The following is a 22,531-nucleotide window of genomic DNA, read 5'->3' as shown; positions in this document are numbered from 1 at the left end:
AACAGAGATTAAAAAAAAAATTGTCATGTGTTCCACTTGTTGCATGAATTGGATTTCTTCAATGTTAGCAGCTATGTGCTGTCATCATATTTTTAAAAATAATAAAACGAACTTGTGTTCTAAATAGACAGATAATACTTTGTTGGAAAGGACTTAAAAATGAGATACATATTATAAGAGCTATATATTTTCAAGAGGCTCATTTCATAAATAACTTGCCTATTGTGCATTGCAGTTGACACTGTAGGCATATCAAGCACCAACCTGTTGTTTTTTATAAACTCATTTTGTTATTTTGATGATACAGATTCAAGTATAGTAATCTTCTTTCCTTTCTCTGCTTCAGTGGCTATACAACTTCCAATGGCTAAAATCATTCCAAAACATACACTTGAATGCCATAAGTTATTACAGTTTGGGAGCTGAATGGAATCCTGTTAACTGACCTATGAAATTGGAGAACTAGAATATTAGGGAGTTAGTATGGGGTTAGGCTGTATGCATAGACTACTATATTAAATGGGTATCTTTTTAACATGCCCATAAGTCCAAATAAACAACTTAAAGGCATGGAAATAAACAATGTAAAGGCATGGAAATATTGATGAATTAATGAAATATACTTTTTAAAAGAATATTTATATATGGGCAAAAGTAAATTTTCAGTTGTGAGTATAGGAAACACAGCTTTTTCTTGTATTATTATTTATTATTGTATTATTTCCCATATGAACAACGCTAAACACCACCCCTGTATACTCCAACTCTAGTAATTCTGTAACTTGCTAAAATTCATCTACTCTGTAGGGCATCTTGGGATCAATTAGCTGTTTCCTATAGATAAGATTAAAACATCACAGATGATTTTTAAAACCATTAGATATACAACTATGCTCAAGGACGGGTATTAAAAACATGGCTGAACACCGACTGTTAGAATACAAGAGGCAAAAGAATAAATGGAAATCTGAATGAAAGGGGTTTGAGAAAACAAATCAAGTAATCCTAACACTGAAAGTCAAGATAACTTGGATCGTAGAAACCCAATAGTTTTCCAAAATTTTCTCTGTAGCCTGGACCTCTTCCTATGCATGAATTCCAGTCATGCATATCCAATGACCAAGTAGAAACCTCCATTTTGATACCCAATAGGCATGTCAAATTCAATATGCAAAACTACCACAAACTTGTTTGTTCTCCCACCTTCTTCTTCTCAGAATATGGAAGCCCCCTCTTGGAGTGGCTAAGGACAAAACCTTGGAACCAATCTTGACTCTTCCAGTCCATTCCTCTAGTCCCATCAGCTCTACCTTCAAAACATACAGAATCCAGCAACTTCTCACCATCTCTATACTTACCATCCTGGTCCAAGCCACCATCGTATTTTACCTGAATTATTGAAATTCTCTCCCACGTGGTCTTCTTGTTTATACTTTTGTTCCCCTCCATTCCATTCTCATCACAGATGCCAACGGATGACAGTTAAAAAGTAATTCAGGCCCTACTTGGTTTTGCTCAGTGGTTAGAGCATCGGCCCTCAGACCAGAGAGTTGTGGGTTTGATTCTGGCCAAGGGCATGTACCTCAGTTGGGGTTAGTCCCCTGCCCTGGTCAGGGTCATATGGGAGGCAACCAATCAATGTGTCTCTCTCACATCAATGTCTCTCTGTTTCTCTCTCTTTCTCTCTCTCCCTTCCACTTTTCCTCCCTCCCTCCCACTCTATCTGAAGATAAATGGAAAAATATTCTTGAGTGAGGATTAAGAAAAAAGTAATTCAGGTCATAGTATTATTGTTCAAAATCCTTCAGTACCTTTCCATGTTACTCAGAAAAAAAGAAGAAAGAAAGAAAAGGAAATGTCCTTCCAATGGTGGCCCCGCTGACTCTGTCCCACTCTCCAGGACACATCTGACTCATCTGCAGGCCAAGTTGCTCTTTCTTGAACACACGAGTCCCTCTCTCAACTCAATTCCTTTGCTGTTGCTTTTCCCTCTGCCTAGAACACCATGCTCCCTGACATGCATTAGTGTGGTCTCAATCAGGAGTTTATTCAAAGCCTCCTCTGGCCACCCTATCAAAATTCACTCCTTTCTCAAATGTCCCATCTGCCTCCTAATAATACATTTTTCTCCTCAGTGTCTATGGCTGTTTAACATTCTATATATTACTTATTGACTGATAAATACTTGTTTGTTGCTTTTCTCTTCGCATTAGAATATGAGGCAAAACAGGGAAGAGACTTTCATCTCTTTTGTTTGCTGTGTGTCCCCAGTACCTAAAACAGTATCTAGCATGGATTTCTGTGAATATCAGTTGGATGAACGTTGAAGGATTCACTGCCCTACAAAAGGGGATCCCCCAATTCCTGTTTCTGGACATATACTCTCAGCATAGTTTTTATTTTCCTTAAAATATGCTTTTATTGATTTTTATTTTTATTTTAGAGAGAAAGGAAGGGAGAGAGAAATAGAAACATCAATGTGAGAGAGAAACATCGATCAGCTACCTCCTGTATGCCCTCTACTGGGGATCAAACCAGCAACCCAGGCATGTGCCCTGACCAGTAATTGAACCAGGACCTCTCAGTCTATGGGACGATGTTCAAACCACGAGCCATAGCAGCTGGGCTTCTCAGTAGAGTTTTTTAAACTTCATAATCTTTTAAAGGGCCTACAAAACTCTTTAACTCCTAAATAAAACGATGGGATTCGCATTCCAAAAAAAAGTAATCTGTAATGTCAAAATTAATAAATGTTTAAATAAAGTCTACATGACATGACAGTAACTCAAATAATCACAGCTTTGTACATACGGTTAACGACGTTTCAATCAGAAGATTAAAATAATTTTAGCCAATTCAAGATTATGAAACTTATAAAAACATCTTTTAATTTTTTTAGGGAAGTCAGATATTAATGCGAGAATTGGTACAATTGTCTTTGCATATTTCTGTGAGGCTCCTAAAAATAAAATGGGGGAGTTTAAAGGTGCTGTCCCTTTGTTGTTTATACGTTGGCATGGTGAGATACTACTCTACTATTCCTTTCCTCACATTTTCAGCTCTAATAATAAAGCACAGCCGAATGTTCCCTGCAAGCACTGACCCTCCACCCTGCTGGGCCAGCTGACTCATACTCATTCTTTAAAATGCAGCTCAGGCATCCTCTCTCCCAAGTTATTTTTCTCACTGACTCTCTGCCCTGTTCCAAGATAATAGAGCCAATTTGGTGCCCATAAATAGCATATGCTCATTTACATCACTTCACTAGAATTCTTACTTCAGCCTACAGACCCTACGTAACCTGGATTTTGCCTCCATCCCCAAATTCATCCCCAATCACTCTCTTGATATGGTGTGCTCCAGTGTCCCTGGTCTGTCTTCTGTAGTCTAACTAGTTATAATTTAAGAAACTTGGTTCTTTCTGGTCTTTTCCCTCCTAGGATGCTGTGTCTCTGGACCTTAGAATGGCTGATTCCTCAGGTCTCAACATGAAAGGCCCCATCGTATCACATTTCTTCTGATGCCCTAACCTGAAGTGGCTTTCCCACTTCATCACTGAGCATCATAATATTTTATTTTCCCCAAAGTACTTATTGCTCTGTGGGGTGACTTTGTTTCAGTTTGCTTATTTCCTATACACTGTTTCCTACTTACATCTAGAATGTAATCACTATGAACCTGAAACTGTCTGATCCCTATTACAGGACATGGTACCTAAAGCTGATGAAGAATAAATATTGCTGAATAAACGAGAGAGTTGATATACCAGTATAATTTTTGTTTACATATCTTTTTCAGAAATCAGTCAGCTTCTGGAGAAGAAAAAGACTATGTCTTACTCCTCTTTTTATCCCCAATATCTAGTCTAGGATAGATTGACTGTTTGGTCATTGTTTTTCAAATGAATGAATCATCATTAACACTCTCTCCAGAAGCTCTTATTTTCAAAACACTACAATTAAAAATTTCAAGGAAAAACAATTAGATGGAACCTCAGAATGAACCTCTGAGAAATCACACCGAAGAAGTTTAAGCGTTGTCTTCGATGGCTAAGGCGGCATGACTGAAGCAGCAATGACGACAGATTCTTGTGCTGCCATATTCACTCCCCTTCATGGACTTCAGTGGAGCCATGTCACTTGTTCTGGCCAATGCCACCAGTGCCTTGGAGCTGACGCAACGAAAAGGCTGCGTGCAATTCTGTGCTCTTGCTCTGTCTCAGGACTACTCATTTAAAGTAATACTATTACCATCAGAGCCCTAGCTCAACTGTACAGTATTTTGCTCTACTATAAGACCTATTTAAAAACCAAAATCTCGCCCGGCTGCTGTGGCTCAGTGGTTGAGCGTTGACCCACGCACCAAGAGGTCACTGATTCAATTCCTGGTCAGGGCACATGCCCAGGTTGTGGGCCTGATCCCCAGTGGGGGGCATGCAGGAGGTGGCCAATGGATGCTCTCTCTAATTCATTGATCTCTCTCTCCCTCTTCCTTTCTTTCTTTCTCTAAAATCAATAAAGAAAAAAGAATAAAAACCAAAATCTCAGTTTAGATTAGCTATTAGACAGAGCATAGCATAGAAAATATAAATCTTTCATCTGGGAAACCCCAAGCATTTTAGAATCCGAAGCTGTTACAAAAGCTCAAAATGAGGGGTGTGGTGATTTCAACTTCATCATTCCTTAGATCTAATGTTGTCAGTTCTACTTCTCATTAGTGGAAAAGAGCATATCAAGCAACATGTAAATAAAGATCAGGTTAAGTAGAGATGAGCATCCAGCTAATTTGGGAAGTTCTTGAGCTTTGAAGAGCAGGGCATCAACATCAATTATTATTTACTTATCCACGGCCTTATATTTTGGAGGAAAATAGAATACAAAGAAAAACTGTAAATAACAGAGTACATTTTACTGATATTAGCCACTAGCCATAACAAGGCTGAGCAAAGGATATAAAAACTACAATTAAGTTGTAATAAAAAAAAAAAAGACATGATATTCTTTTGCACATCACAAAATATATTTTAAAAAAAGATCTTTTCAATTGGTCATTATCATCATGGCATTTACAAGTACATGGTTAGACTTCCAATTTATATTTTTAAATAAATAAAAATTAAGCATACTCTCAGCATTCTAAAACATCCCTTAAAATGCTTTTGCAAAAAAACTTTCTCAATCCCTTTCAATCTAACTACATTAGTTTGAAATTTAATAAAATATAATTTGAACTCTTGTGGAATGAATGAAAATGAGGAATATGGAGATTTTTATTCCTCTCCTTGTGCATTGGTTGTTTGGCTGGCACAGTCTTCTGTGCGCTTCTCTTGGGCACAGTTTGAGGAGGTCTAAGTAGTGACTTGGCCCACTTTAAGGCTGCCAGATTGTTGGATGGAGTTTTTATATACTCACAAAGCTGAAAGAACCATATAAAGTTTCTAGTCTACTTTAAGAATATCATGGTGTTCAGTGTTAGTTAATGAAAGCTATTTCTAGTTTCTGATATTAGATATACCGAAACTGCTACCAATGGTCAATAAGTAAAAAATCCTCAACCATGATGATAGGATATAATGTCAGCAAATCATACTCTTGATGATAAGAAACAGTTTAATTTAGATCAGTAGTCTTCATAATAGCAAGTACTTACCCAAGGAAATCACCATATGAGCCAAAGGAGTGTGGGAAGAAAATAGCGAAACATATATTTTTCTTTTATAAAAGAAAAAAGAAATCTAAATTTTGTAACATACAGAATGACACTGAAGTCCTCCCTGGGTATGTAAATCAATCATGCCATTTAAATACCCGTGTCCTATGCGGTGCAGGAGGACTCCTGAGGGCAGGGAAGAGGTTGCTTAGCAGCCAGCGATGCCCTTGTTAATTTCATTGTGTTAAGGCACACTGCAGATTACACATCCCACTTAGGTGGATGTATCGTTTATGTCATCTAATTTTAATAAAACTGACACACTGGGCAAGTGGCTGCAAAGGGTTCCAGCAAGTAAATCACAGATTGAAGATGTTACAAGTACCAATAAGCCACAGACATGGCAAAGTTGACACTTTGCATTGCTGTTAAAAGTAAGCTTGCAGCCAACTACATTTCAAGAAACCACAATTTAATCGTATTTGACAAAAATTCAGCCATCAAAATTGTTGAAAAGACTAGTATATGAATTTAAATATACCATGATTAAGAATGAACTGCTCCTTCAAAGTGTACTTTGGTGTCTTTGAGAAACATCTTTTTCATCTCTAATAGCTACTAAAACTAAACATTAAACTGATCTTAGAAACAGTCGTCTAAATCTCTGGATGACAAAATGTAAAACTAATATCTTAAAAATAATGAAGCTCCTTTAAACACATAGGTTTAAGAAAAAGAGATGTTTTTAAAAATTACTAAGTTAAAATAATAAAATTTTAAATGGGTATTTCATCTTCAAAAGTGTCTTCTATATGGTATAATATATATTAGTACCATGGTATATGTATATAATTTACAAATACATCCATGAGTTGAAGGTTCTTGCTTCAAAATTTTCTCCTAACAAATGAGTGTAATTTTAAAAAGTTACGTATCAAAAGTTTAGAGCTTCACTGGCCGGTGTGTCAGCCCCAATCCACATGTGACAACTGAGCACTTAAAATGTGACACTTCTATGTCCATCAGTAGATGAGTAGATTAAAAAGCTGTGGTACATGTACACAATGGAATACTATGCAGCTGTAAGAAAGAAAGATCTCTTATCCTTTGAGATGGCATGGAGGGACCTGGAGAGTATTATGCTAAACGAAATAAGCCAAGCAGAGAAAGACAATTATCACATGATCTCACTGATTTGTGGAATATAATGAACTAAACAAACTGCTGAGGAAAATTAACCCAGACACATAGAGGTGGGGTACAGACTGACAAGCCTCAGAGGAGGGAGGTTTGTGGGGGAAGAGATAAACCACAGAACTTACATGCAGGTATGCATGACCAATGAACATAGATAACAAAGCTGGGGATGGGGTCAGGGGGGGAGGGGAGGAGGGTGTCAATGGTGGAAAAATAACATCTGTAACAAAAACAAATTAATAAATAAATAAAAAATTTTAAATGTGGCACTTCTAAGTTTTAAGCACTTAAAACTTGTTACAGAATGACTACATTTTTTATTTTATATAACTTTAGTTAACAAATTTTTTAAATGCAGCAGTGTCAAATACTGTTTCCTGTTAAACAAAACTGCATTTTTGGGGGGTAAGGCTTTATTTTACTTTAGCTGTTGAAAATATAGCATCCGAATTTAGATGTTCTGTAAGTATAAAATATAACACCATATTTTAGTGTATGAAAGATTCAAGATGTCCCAATAATAAGTCATGTTGATTTAGTCTAGAAAAGACATATTTTGGTTACATAAAATATTATATTGAATAAAATAAATACATTTAAATTAATTTTGCCCATTTCTTTTTACTTTTATTTAATGTGGCTACTATAAAATTTAAAATTACATAGGTGGATTGTATTATATTTCTATTGGACATCTGGTCCAGAGGCACTAAGTGTTAGGGAGATCTCTAAAGGAACGTTTAAGAGAATAGGTCTGAAATTCTCTCCAGATATAAGATGAGAATAATAGATTAAGTTTTCAAACATATAAACTATGTACTTATGCATATAATTTTGAAATAAGATGAACATATTTTTAATTGGGATTTACTGAGCTTAATACACCTAGGAATTTCCACCAACATCTGCTGTATATTATGAGTTATATAGAAAAGTCATTTAAATTGAAATTACACAAGTTTAATTCTATTTCATAAAAACAGAATTTTATTTATTTATTTATTACTTCTTTGTAAAGACTGGACAAGAAGCAAAAGACAGGAAAATAAAAGAGGATAATATCAAGTTGACCTTTTTTTTTTTTTTTTATCCTCACCCGAGGACATTTTTCCATTTTTTGTACAGATAGAGTGGGAGGGAGAGAGAGGAAAAGAGAGGGAAACATCGATGTGAAAGAGACACATCGAGTGGCTGCCACCCGCACGACCAACCAGGGCCGGGGACAGACTGCAACCGAGGTACGTGCCCCTAGCGGGAACCGAACCTGGGTCTCTCTGGACCGCAGGCGGACGCTCCAACCGCTGAGCCAAATTGGCCCAAGTTGACCTTTTTAAGAGAATAATGGAAAACCACAAATTTGGATTCTTTATCATATGATACTATTGTTAAAAAGAAAACGTAAGTAAATTATCCGTTCTCTTAAGGACAGCAGATGAACAGCCTCAGAGACACTCTTTTTTAATTCAAACCCGCTAACTCAGTCTACCTGTACCAGTAGGTCAGCAAAGTAAAATAATTAGTACTTTTCTGATACAAAACAAACATCCAATTAGAAAATGTATCGATAGAATACACACACAGTATAAAAATCTCTCTCTCCATCAATTTATGTTCAACCTCCCCTGCCCCACCTGCTGTCTGAAGATCCCAGTTACTGGACTCCAGTGACAGGCAGGAAGGTGAGCCGCGGGGTACATGACTGCGGGTAAATAGGTCACCCTGAAGTACTGTACATGCACACGTTTGAAAAACAGGGCTTGGCCTGTTTCTTTTTTAAGCATTTCAACATAGATTACTATTTTTATAACTGTCTCCTGAACATGAAATCCCACATGAGAAACTTCTTTTGAAAAAATTTGTGCCTAGAATAAATATCCTTGATTTCTCTGAAGAATTGGCATGTTTCACAGCCCTTTTGATATAAAAAAAATTAAAAAATAAAAACTTGGTAGAGTTTCCAGCTCAGAGTCCAAGTCAGATACTCTGGAAATGTTTTAAAACTATGGTGTGTGTGTGTGTGTGTGTGTGTGTGTGTGTGTGTGTGTGTTTTCTCTAGACCTCTTTATTTATATGTTAACATAATTTTATTGAATATATTCACATAAGCTGTCACAAATACTTTCTAGAAAATGGAAGGGTAAAAATATGTAAGTTTTTAACAAATGTAGTAACGAGCTTTCTACATATAAAGATTATGTGAATTATGATGAAACATGACTAAAAGAATATGTAGATGGTACTCATTTGCATACAGAGTAAGCTAGCATTAGGGAAAAGTTACATAAACCTGATGTGGTCCCTCTCAAACACGTTCTCCTAGAAAATAAAACAAAATATTAACTACAGATATAAACTGTCTGCTTTGTATAGATTACAGAGTGGCTCTAAAACACAGTGTCAAATGTGCACTCTGAAAACGAGATTTCTTGTTGACTTGAAACAAGTAAAATTGTGGTGTATTTCAAAGAAAAACACTACCTAGTAAAGTGATCTTTTTATTTATGTCATAAAGGAAGAATGCATATTTCCTAAGGCTTACTTTCTTACAAAGTCAAGAAAACTTAACCAAATGACATTAAAATCATTATATATTCTTTTTTTTTTTTTCAGACAAGTCGGTGCTTATTCTAATGATGTTACTTCAAGAATCCTTTTTAATAATTTATTTCTGTTTGAGTATGTTACAAGCCTCTAAGAGAACTGACGTTTTTAGAAGAGGTGCTGTTTTTCGATGCTCAAATCCGAGGAAAGAAATGGCAAATACCAGCACAGAAATTAATATTTCTCTTGGATATGTCGCATCTCAGGGATATGTCTCAGCTCTCTAGAAATGTTTCTAAATGGTGACTTTATCGGTATATAAATCAGTTGAGAAATACTTGTCTCATATTTGGAAAATATTTCTAAGAATAATAGTTAAACCTAGGGTCCTATCTGCACTGTTAAAAAAAATAGGTAGGTATGTTCGTAACCAGGAGTCACTACGATCTCTCACCCCAACCTGTCTGTGGCATAGATATGCACCTGTAACTCAATCCAAAATAGATGAAGCATAAAAAGGCAAAGTTAAAAAAATCACAACTATTTTTCCTTCTTGTCTTTAAAAAAAAAAAAGAAGAAGAAACAACAAGAACCTTAAGCTGAGTTTTAAAAAACAGAATTCACAGACTGGTACATGTATAAAGTCAACGGTTATCCTTTTGGTAATATTGTGTGTATTTCAACTGTGTTTCAGCAATATTTTTACACTCACCTGATGGCCAAAAGCACCAGTCTTTTCACTTACCACATGCTAAGCAGGAAACAGAGTAAAGCAAATACTAAATGCATGATAAACGCTGTAATCACTGATGAGTTTAAAATAAATTACAGCTTTCATGCATGAGAGTTCCAGTACATGGGGCATTTCTCCAGAGGGTTCAGGGGCTTTTCTTGACTGCTATTGGCGACAAAGTATGACTGTCATCAGTAAAACCTCACATCATTTTTGTGGGACTACATATGACGCGTGGCAGGCACATGGGTCATACTCTTCAATACGTACATCCTTCACTACCAGCCACTCTTTCTACCTCTCTGTATCCTAAGACATGTATACTATATCCTGAGAAGGAAACAAATCGAAATTTGCATGCTTGTTGATGACTTTTGAATTTTGTATGTAGAGCACTCTGCCATTCTTGAGAAAATTGAAAAACCAGATAAGACACAGTGTTTATTTTCCGGTTTGAGGAGCAAGGCATCAGCTACATTACACAGTTAATTTATGCAACAATAACAAATGGAGTTGGCTTTATGCATGCCAACGTGAAGACGAGCTGGCCTAAGCTACGGAAGCCCAGGGAAGAGAGAAATCAAACCAGCGACAAGGTAATTATGTGGACAAGTCAGGTGACAGGTGGGTTATGTAGACTGGGAAGATAGGTATACGTGGGAAGTAAGCAGTTGGAGATGCTTACTGGGAAACGCCCTGCTAGGCCGTGAGGAGGTTGGCCTAGCTTGAGTGGAAGGGGCTTTCCAAGAACGAACAGAAGACACGGTTTGTGAAGAAGAGAAGCAACTTACTTCAGCACACCAGGAACTGCAGGCAGCATGTGGAATAGATCCCAGAGTTGCTGAAAAACATTTAGAAATGTAGAGCAGAAGAAAACCAAAGAAACTGGTATTCTGTTGTTGTTGTTTTTTTTTAATCCTCACCCAAAGACATTTTCCCATTTTTTTGTTCAGATGGGGGGTGGAGGGAGAGAGAGAGAGAGAAACATCGACATAAAAGGGACACATCAAGTGGCTGCTACCCGCACGACCAACCAGGGCCAGGAACAAACCGCAACCAAGGTACATGCCCTTAGCGGGAACCAAACCCAGGTCTCTCTGGACCGCAGGCAGATGCTCTAACCACTGAGCACAGGCCAGGGCTATTCTGTGGTATTTTTAAGGTGTGTTTAAGGTAATCTAGGATATAAATTTGGATCTGGAGATTTGGGGGTCAAAAGATCTGGCACCCCAAGGTGAGTAGATAGGAGCAATGGGAATAGAAAGATGGAAGCAAATATAAAGTATTAAAAAAAAAAAAAAAAAGTTGCCTGAAACACCAATCAGAAAGAATGTATGAACCCCTTTGTTCATAGCCGCACTATTTACAATAGCTAAGATCTGGAAACAGCCATAGTGCCCATCAGTAGATGAGTGGATAAAAAAGCTGTGGAACATATACACAATGGAGTACTATGCAGCTATAAGAAAGAGAGATCTCTTACTCTTTCAGATGACCTGGAGGGACCTGGAGAGTATTATGCTAAGAGAAATAAGCCAGTCAGAGAAAGAAAATATCACATGATCTCACTTATTTGTGGAACATAATGAACAAAATAAGCTGTCGACCAAAATAGATCCAGAGACAGGGAAGTAGGGAACAGACTGACAAACTTCAGAGGGGTGGGCAGATGGGAGGAATGGGAAGAGATGAACTAAAGAACTTATATGCATATATGCAAAAAACCAGTTCACAGGGACACTAGGCTGGGGAAGGCAGGAAGGGAGTGGGAGCAGGAAGGAGGGGGTCAATGGGGAAAAATGAGGGACAGCTGTAATACTGTCAACAATAAAAAATAAAAATAAAGAAATAAATACAATTTAAAAAGTTGAACTCTGCCAATCACAAATAGAAAGGCAAAGGGAAAAGAGCAGTAGCCAAATGTTTATGGAGTAAGTAGTTCACGGGAGGACTTTAGAAAGAGAAAGATATTACAAGATGTCCTGGCAGGAAAATTGCAATATATTCTTAAGATGAAGTATTGAGAGTGGGTGGAATATCAAGGATCATAGCATGAGGTTCGAGGACGGTGTGGGAGTACTGCCTTATTTTCTCATTGAGGAGTCATCAGGGGGAGGAAAGGATCACTGAAAGTAAACCAACCTTAAAAAAAGTCCAAGCCCTCACGATTTGTTTGGAACAATAAGAAAAACTGACTTGCAGTGAAAAGAGACCTATATATCCATTAAAAATAAAAATTAGAAACGTGGCTACCTTACTATATAGCATGGCTTTTCTCAGAGATACAGGGCAGGTGAGGGATAAAGCCTTCAACTGTCTCTGAAAAGTCCTAAGGTAATACTCTCATCCTGTAGATCACATCGCTCACGGCCAGGCACTCTCTTGGGATCCATTCCCTGTGTATTTGTATTTTATAAAGCAATTCTGCTCATTTTAATTCAAATAGAGAACACTGCCTGGTTGTTTGTGGGTGGTATATTTGTTTAGACTTTTGCATTTTTACCACAGCTGCTTGATTAATTGACTTATTTTGTTTCTAATTATCTGACATATTTTACCATTATTTCAAAATATTTTAACTATCATTCAACTTTGTAAATGCATGAAAAACAAACACAGAAACCCCAAACCACGGCTCTGCTGGCGTGCTAGGTACAAGGAGGCCTCTCCTGAAAATCTAGGTTTACACTTTACCTCCACAGATATTCTTTTTCTAAAGACCCTGTTCCTTTGTTAGCAAAATTTTTGTGAACAGTTTTATTTCTTTGTTTGACATCAATCTTCCTTACTCACTGTGAGGTCCACAGAGGAAAGACGGAGTTTGATTTTTTACAACACTGTGAACACAGACCCCCAACTACCAGGAGCCTCTAGGGGGCACTTAGCAAATGTTTGTAAAATGAATGAATGAATCGATGAATGCCTAAGTTAAGATGACGACTTCTGCTCTGAATCTAAAAGTAAATATCTTGTTATGATTCTTTTAGTTGAAGGTCTTTGAGTACCTGGAAGTAGTTGTTTAGTTCTGGACCCAGAAGATCCTGACTAGCAATAAGTGAAATGTGTACTCTATATTCTGAGGTCTTATTCCAAATACTCCATAAGACTTATACTAAGGTCTCAAGAAAATAAACCAATAAACCTATACAATGTAATAATATCTCCATTTTAGAAAAACTAGAGGGTAAGTGAGGTCATATTAACAACATAGAAAGATATGGTGGCATCATAGTACAGTAATTTATTACAATTCTCTTATATTGGCCAAATTCTTGAGTAATATTGATTTACGCTCTTTCAAAGTAGAAATTCAAAAGAGTATGCCATAATTCTAGTTTGATTCCTTTCATTATTAAAAAAAAAAAAGGAAAAATTGGCAAAATCTCTGGTGCTCTTTGTATAAAAGGCAGACCTCATATTCACCTGAGTCAGCCAAGGCTTAGCTGGTCCCCCAGTCCTCTGAGCTAAATACCAGTCTTACTTACTAACTTACCAACCATCTCACTTTAATAAGGCACAAGGTATGTTTTGGTTGTTATTGTTTATTCATAGTAAAATGTCAACTTTTTTTTTTTATTAAAAAGTTTTTTAATGTTGACATTATTGCAGGAGTCCCCCTGTCCCGCCCCATCACCCAGGGTCTGGGCCTACTCATCACACCTTCCACAATGCAAATGTAATGTCACTAATCTGTGAGAAACAATGATATCTTATCATTATTTCTCACTGTTCTTAGAAGTCAAGATCTACATGGCCTGCTGCTGGTTTTGATCCTTACTCAAAGTGTCCAGCTGGGTTTTCCCAGTTCCTTTAACACGTCAAGCTTGGCTCTTTGTCTGGCTTTCACCAGACGTTCAAAGTCAGCCTTGCTTTCTGCTCCATTTCCACATCCGATCAGTATCTACTGACCCTACACTTCCACTTTAAACTCATTCAACACATATTTTCTAAGCAAATACCATTTCTAGGCACTACTGCAAGCTCTGGAGAGCTAGACAGTGATAAAACAAATAAACCAAATAGAAACAGGAAATATTCAGGTATGATCAATGTAACGCAAATACTTTTTAAAAGCAGATGACTTGTGACGTGGTGGCTCTTTTTAGATTCGATGAACATACATGGTCTCTTTGATGAACAAACAAGGGTTTGGATTCGAAGTAACAGGAAATATAAAATCTCTGAAATAGGAACAAGTTTGGTATCCATGGAGAACAAAAGATGGCTGAAACAGGGAAGAGGAACATTTTGAGACGAACTAGGAGACACAGGCACAAGAGGTACAGGCAAAGATTTATGCAGGGGTTTGCCAGACAGGGCAGGAAAGGAGTTTGAATTTTGTTCTAGGTGAATAGCGGGAAGTACATGGAGGGCATTGAGCAGAAAAGTGAGCTGGTATAATTTATGTTTTAAAAAAATAATCTGATTTTGCTATGTGGAGAAGGGATTGTGTACATGTTAGGAGCAAAAGGGAAAAGAATGCAAAAGGTTCGAGGAGACTTGGCTTAGTTCAGTAAAGAGGGAAGGAGAAAGGAGACAGAGCCAGGATATATGTTGGGACAATTCACTAAGAGAAGCTGATGAGTTGGATGTTGAGTATGAAGGAGAGACAAATCAGGGAGAATCTGTAGTTTTCACTTGACCATCCAGACAGAAGACTGTGCCAATGCCACGTACAGTGTTCTGTTGAAGAGAAGACCACCTGGGTTAGAATCCCGTTTCTACCACGTAATGTTCTTTGGCCTGTGTAACCGGTATATGTTACTTAGCCTCTCTACTCAATATTTTTTCTGCATTTATAAAATCAGAAAACTAACGACCCTACCTCATAAGGTTACTATGGGAATTTAATAATGCAATTAATGTAAACTGCTTAAAACAGCTTTTGACATCTAAGTCCTCAATGAGCATGGATATTACTATTGCTATTGTTGCAATTGTTATAATAAATTATATGTGGAAGATAATGAAACATGTAGACCTGAAAAAAATCTACATGTTAGCCATTATGTTTGAGATAGTCATTAGATAACCCCATGGAGACGTTGGTACGGAAGCACATGAGTCTGGAGGTCTGAGGACGTCAGTTCTGATGATACAGTTTGGAAGTCAGTTCCTTAGAGCTGGTTCTAGGGCCATGCACGAAGACCCCTAAGGAGACACTGAAGAGAAAGAAGGGAAGTAAAGCAAAAATTGTGATGATGGGCACCTCACTATTTAGAGATCAGGGTAAGACAAGGAGCCAGCAAAGGAGATTGAGACAGAGCACACAGTGAGGTAAGAGAAAAGCCTGGGGTGATGCCAAGAAACAAACATTATAAGAGACTAGTTACCTATGTCCTGTGTATGGAGAGACCGTGTAAGATAAGAAAAGAGAAGTAACCAATGGAATCTACAATCTGGAGCTCCTTGGGAATTTTGACAAGGCTATTCTCAATAGAGTATAAGAAATGAAAACGTGAAGGTCACTTCCTCTGGGAAACTTTTTCTGAGTGTCTAGAATAGATGAGCTCCCTTCTCGTTGCACCTGTCATCTCTCTAGCACTTATCATACAGATGATTGTAGGAAAAGTCAACTTTGAACTAAATTGCTATCTATGTAAAAGATCTCATTTGTGTAATTATTAATTTATTTTCTATTTCTGATTGCTAGTATTATAATGAATAGTAGAGATCACACCTATCTTGTTTTTCACAATATCTTCAATAACTAGCTGCATTCCTGATACATAATATTGCTCAATTTGTATTGAATGAATTGGCTGAATAAGTCAATCAATGAATGACCCAGTATAACTGTACCTAAAACACATTTTTTTTTTTTAAAGTGACTTCTTTTAACTAACACCCACACTAATTGACATGTTACTTTCAGGTTATTTTTAAGTTTTTGGTGTAACTAAATAATTACTTTTATTGAAGGACACCTGAAATTATTTTGAAAGAAGTAGGTAAAATAAAATTAGTAAGCAGACACTTTAGTTGGTACTGTATCTATCTAAAATTCATTTTTCAAAAGAATAAGTAATATCTCTACTCCAGGAGATCATTTTAGCACTCAATATAAAATTGATTACCATCCAGCCCTCATTAAAACCCATTAGATACAACTGATATTTGAAAAAAGAAATCTATGAATCAAGTTAACTTTCCATTGCTCTAAATTGGTTTTTATCTTTATCCTATTATAACTGAAATGACCAAATATCTTATTTGAATTGCATTTTGGTAGTTCTTTGCTGAAATGGCACTATAGAAATAGTGGGCATCTATTATTATGTCTTTGGGCTTCACAGAGAGTTAATGTAAATAATTTTATACTGGAAATATTTCTGAATCTTCTAACGACATAGAGATAATCACACATTTCTTATATTGTTCATGGTTCCAATTAAAAACACTAATATGATAAATTTCTTTGTAGTACAATATACATGAGAAAAAAACTTATTTGTGTATTTTTTTTCTGATTAATGTGTATTTTTCCTTTATCTGAGAATAATATTATGAAATTCAATCCATTATCTTTTTGACCATGCTTCTAGGAAACTGGGTTGTACATTTCTGTTTAATTCCGTAGATATTCATTGCCTAAGTCTCTGTATCTTTTTTCTGCAATATATGTATTCCTATTCAATATGACTTTAGCAACCTATATTTGTCACAAATTATCTCCATTTTTATGAATTACAAAGAGCATGAATAAATAAAAAGAAAAAGAATCGTTCTTTCTTTTCTTTTGTTAATGCCAAAGATAATCCACTCTTCTTGGTCTTGTTCAAACAGAACCATTTCTATGGAGACATTTTCTACTTTTCACATATATACTGACTCCCTCTCCCACATCCCAAGAACACAGTTGAATCATCTTATAAAATTTAATTGTATATTACTCTCAAATATGATATAACATTGAGGGTTTTTAAAATTTGTATATCTATTTGTTTTAGGATTTAGAGCCATAGAGAAACAAAAACAATGCAAAAAATTTTAAAAACCCACAAAACAACAGTAATAATGTCAAAACTTTGTTTCATTTCAGGAATTAATACACTATTCTTTTTGAATCATGAACATTCCCTATACTTTACTGAATCTCCTTACTGCTGGGCTGCTCAGATTCAAACAGGAATCAGAATCCTTCTTCGATATTGATTCAGCTGACATTCTGTGCTTCTGTTTTTATTGGTCTGATTTTTCTTTTTATATGTCAAGTGACTATATAAACACAAACTAGTCAATAAATTCATATTATAAAATGTGAAGTAGAATATCAATTATTATTTACTGAGTGTTTATTTCTCCCTCTCTAAAGATAAGAATTATATTTTTCTTACTTTTAATCCCTTATAGATAGGAGATATCGCTGGAAACAAATTATGTATGTACTATAACTGACCACACCAAAGTTACATTTATTTCTCTAATCTGTCTGATAACACTTGAAGCATTATTATTGCATGGACAACACCATTATAAGAATCCACAAATCTCATTAACCATTTCTAACAAAATAAAAATAAATTCACGTATTCACTGTAATTGATAATGTAGTAAAGTTAACAAAAGCTTGTTTTAAATGATTTAGTCCTACATGTTATTTTAAAGTAAGCTCAATATTATTCTTCAAATACAAATAGATGGGCTAGCACTTAAAATGATTTTTTCCATAGATAGGTGGAACAGACAGACATTAGAGTACTAAATAAAACATTTCATTAGACTCCAAAACTTTGCCATATTTTCAAATAGTTATTTGGTAGTACTTCTGAAATCTTTAAAACATTTTTTTCTAAAATTAATCACATCGAGTTGAATATGAACACATAATTGCCTCAAAATGTCTATATCAAGATAAAACTAACACTAAATTTCCATCTAAGAAAAAACTATGTTTACCTAAATTAGATCCCAACAGTGGTATAGAATTGTCCCCTTTTTTCTAAAAGTAACATAAATTCATTCTAAATTAAGAGGAGGGCTTAAATACATTTTAATACTAAATTAGTTAATGTATTCTTTTCATTTTTGAGATTTGCAAATATGTCATTTGGATTGTTTCTATTTTCAAAAATGTTTATTGCACTATATCTCATCCCAAACTGAACAATTATTTTACATTCTCTCCCAATTCTTGTCTATAAATACATGTTTATCCTATTTATAATGCTAACATTTATTATTATTTTTCTCTTTTAAGGAAATGTAATAAAAACATTTCTCCCCAAGTTTCCAATATGATAATTTTCATTAATTGTATATTAGAATAGTAAAAATAACTATTAATAATTATTCTGAATATATTTTAAAATACTATATAATGATGTATAAATAACAGAGAATAAAGAATTAATACTGGATGACGACAAAGCATGGATGTAATCAAATGCAAAAGAAAGATTAAATATTTACTACAAATGTGAGATTGAGAGAAGGTTACAGAGAGAGTTCTAAGATAAATCTGAGACATTTTTTTTTGTCACCACCAATAGGATTTCCCATGCAATAGTAGTAAAGTCTATGTTACCACTCCAAAGGAAACCCCACAAGGTTTTTGGTTAAGGAACTGACTCCAACCTATTCCCAGCTTCTTCAGAGTAATGCCGTCATAGGAGCTATTTTTTTTATCTTTTAAGCTATTTCTACATTGTAAACAACAAAATATATTTCTTAACACAAAATGCTTTAAAATGGAAACTGGGCTGCTAGATAACTGTATGAATTTTATGACTGAAGCATTATCACATTTTTACTTATTGCTCACACAAACAAAAAAACTTGTAATATTTCTTCCCTTGGAAGACAAATTTAAATCAATACTAATTACACTGCCTGTTTCAGACATTCTGATTTTTCCTGTCAATCATCGGAGAGCAATAGTATCATAATTAGCCAATGTGTACAATGGACCCCAAAATTCATTTTCTTCACACCACATCATCCAAATCAAAACACAGCTCAGAATTTCATCTGATGTGAGAGCAACCCTTACTTTTTGCTTGATTTCCAGCACTCTCCCAAGTGCAAACTAACAGCAACACTTTTGGGTCCTAGAAACCTTAGCTTACCTTGTAACTGTTAGACAAACTGTTAACAACAAAAACCCTTTATGTAGTTCTGTCAGATGAGCTGTTGATCTGGCTCTGTATATGTACCACCCATGCAAATTGTGCTGAAATAAATGTTCTGATCATTTACTTTTCATAAATCAATTCATTTAGATACATTTTCCAAGGCCTTACACATAGTAGAGAAGAAAGTCACCAGAATGTATGTATTCCAGAACAGAATTTCCAAGATGCAACCTGGAAATGTTCACTAAGAGTTTTGGACTTTGTCAGGTTGAGAGGATCTCTATAAAGGACAGCTGAGCCGTGGTGGTCATTATTAGGAGCCAACTATAGTGAAACCCTAAACTGGAGTGGGACAAGAACAAATATTCAACACTGGAAAAATTACCCATCTACACCAATGCTGCTTGCCATTTTACAGACCAAACAAGAGATTGAATTCTTCATTTTTTAGCTGGTTAATCTGTTGTCTTGCAACACAATCATTCAGAGTGTGGCATTTCAAGACAGCATATGGGTGGGCATGAATGTAGGATTCGGAGTCAATCAAAATCAGGTCCTCATCAGTTCTGAACACATAAAACATTGGCAAAGCTTATATTAACATAACAACAGAGTTTATTTGATGGAATCTTACTTTATGTTATTATAACCAATATCATAGTAAGGCACCATAAAGTATGGCCATAATATTTTTTAAACATCATTACACACACACACACACACACACACACACACACACACACGTGGATATTCAAGTCCTTAAGAGCACTATTATAATACTTTGAAATGTAATATCAAGTTTTCAATCAGCAAACTGATCACTGCATCAGGATTTAAAACTTGAGAAATTCTAAAAAATGAGAACAATAAAAAAAAACTACTAAGGTATAAACAGTTTTATAATTAAAATTAAGTGCATTCAAGTTATTGAAGATCTTCACATTAAAATGTCCTATAATAAACAAATGACAACACTAAAATATTTAAGAATTATTCCAACCATTTCTGTAAATCTTCTTCTAATACACAGTTTTCATAGGTAGGAAGACATTTAACCTTGTGCACTGAAATTATTATAGAACATCTGAAGCAATGCATGATTAGACGCTATGGAGGGAGTAATGAATATTTGAAAAAAGCTACAGAAATATTTTATACCTACACTGATACTGTGTCTAATATATTTTCCATGATATTCAAAATTTAAAATGGATAACTATAAAAGAAGATCAAGATTTTAACTTTGCATTGCTAAAATATCTCGTTCCTCAAAACATACTAATGATTGGCAAAATTATCTTTTTATATTTTGAGATTAGCATAAATATAGAATTATAATTCCATAGGATTTAGAATAGTAATAACTAACACTCAAAAGGAAAACAATTGATTTCTCAATGGTTGAACATATAATATTAATATTATAGAAGAGAATATAATTGGAATTCCTTTTTCAAAACATTTTAGAATAAAGAATGAAAAAAGAAGGTGCCTCTTTGTACCCAAATGACGTTATAAATTATACCTATTTGAGAGTCAGTATGGGATAAGACTTTGAGAACAAAGATTTAAAATAATAAAATATTTTTTGTACTCTTTCAGCAAATACTAACTAAAATACTACAGACAAAAGTGTTTTATTAAATTATACAGTAATTTTACTCCTCAAATTATGACAATACTAAAAAAAAAATTAAAATTATACATGTAGAATAGCAAGTTGATAGTTTGTAAATTGGTTGTTATATAAAACATGTTTGTTTCACAGTATTTATGTTATTTTGCAAATAGTATTTTTCTACAGATATCTTCAAACCAAGAATATCAATTTTGCTTTTGCTCTTTGTATACACAAGTACTGAATTGAACACTCTGTCACTTTAGAAAATTAATTCATGTTTTCCAAATCAAATAATTTAATCAAAATACATTTAGACAAAATGTTTCTGATTATTATATGACAAATTTTAAAAAAATACACTACATTGGCAAATAATTATGTCACAAAGCCAGTCCACACATATATTCTTGAAGAGGATATAAACTTGTTTCCAAACTCATGGCAAACTTTGGGGAATTTTATAGCATTGTAAAAAAGAAAAGTAAAGGAAAGAAACATTTGTCCAGGGACTAAGTCTTCAGAAAGGTCCTACCATTGTAACCTTACACAGTTCTCCAAAGCCGAAGCTAAGCCAAGAACACTCTTCAACAAGCTTAAGAATTTCATTACCTTTCACTTTTACATCTTAAAATCAACCCTAGCTGTCTTTCATTTAGTAATTTATGAACACGTATAGAATATATTAAAAATATCAGAAATTTTGCTTCAAACAAGTCAACAAGCATAGAACAATGACTGAAACAAAGCCAAGCAAAACAAAAGTCAAAACAAAATTATCACATACTCATGGATTAATGGTGTAAAAAATAAGAGACTTCTTACCAAGTACCCCAAGTCGATAGTTGACCGTGATGACGATCACATTGCCATAACTTGCCAAGACACTCCCATCATATAAATTTCCAGTACCTTCCATGTATGAGCCACCATGGATATACACCATCACTGGTTTGGGACCCCCACTGTCCCGAATATCTGAAAAAAACAAATGGTTGGCAATTGTTCTTATCCTCAAAATAAAACGTTATGAAGCAGAGAATATATTTTCCATTTTAGAGACAAGAGGGCATGATTTTCATTTAGTTCTTTAAATTGCTGTTTTTGTTAAAGTGTTTCTTAAGCAACACATATTAAGAGTTTTTGCAGAAAAGAGCAATATCCATTTCTTCCTATCTAAAATTTTGTTTAAGTTATAACCTGAATTACAAAACTTGAACACATTAAAAGCAGTTGTGAATTTTAGTGCCTTTGATTAATGTCTAATAGAACCAAAAAAAAAAGAATAATTCTTAGAATTATTATTTTTTAAATGATATGGACCTCGTGAAATTTATGAACCATAACCTAAGGCCAAAGATATCACTGCTGTTGTGAATAAAACAGTTTCCATTTCTTAATAACTGTAAATATTTGTATTGAATGCATCATAATTACACTGAATAATTTATGCTCCAATTTGTGAACATAATTACAACACTATATTATACATTGTAAAAGGTTCCATTTCATTATTCAAGTACTAACTTTCAGATGAATGTTTAGGGAGTCAAGTCATACACACCTGTACTTCTGTGGTTGTACATTTAGCAGACTGTCATTTAAATAACATTTTTAAATTTAGTCCAGTTTATCTGCTCATTATATCTGCCCTTACCCTTTGGAAAAAGAAAACAGGCTAAATTGTATTTTTCACCTCTTTAACTGTTATACTCTTAT

The 22,531-nt window shown here is 34.9% G+C and overlaps 1 protein-coding gene across 7 annotated transcripts in view; it reads right to left on the bottom strand.

Annotated features, from left to right (window-relative positions):
• The window catches only part of NLGN1 (neuroligin 1), a 713,990-nt gene that overhangs the window by 457,781 nt on the left and 233,678 nt on the right, over nucleotides 1-22,531 (bottom strand). For all 7 annotated transcript variants that reach the window (XM_036243017.1, XM_036243018.1, XM_036243020.1 and 4 more), the window contains one exon: nucleotides 21,638-21,790. In XM_036243017.1, coding sequence (XP_036098910.1) covers nucleotides 21,638-21,790 — 153 coding nt within the window. The remainder of the gene's footprint in view (nucleotides 1-21,637; nucleotides 21,791-22,531) is intronic.

This window comes from Molossus molossus, unplaced genomic scaffold (assembly GCF_014108415.1).
Source record: "Molossus molossus isolate mMolMol1 unplaced genomic scaffold, mMolMol1.p scaffold_m16_p_5, whole genome shotgun sequence".
NCBI classification, from domain to species: Eukaryota; Metazoa; Chordata; class Mammalia; order Chiroptera; family Molossidae; genus Molossus; species Molossus molossus.
The sequence above is the reverse complement of the archived record's forward strand: the minus strand, read 5'-3'. Positions and strand labels throughout refer to the sequence as shown.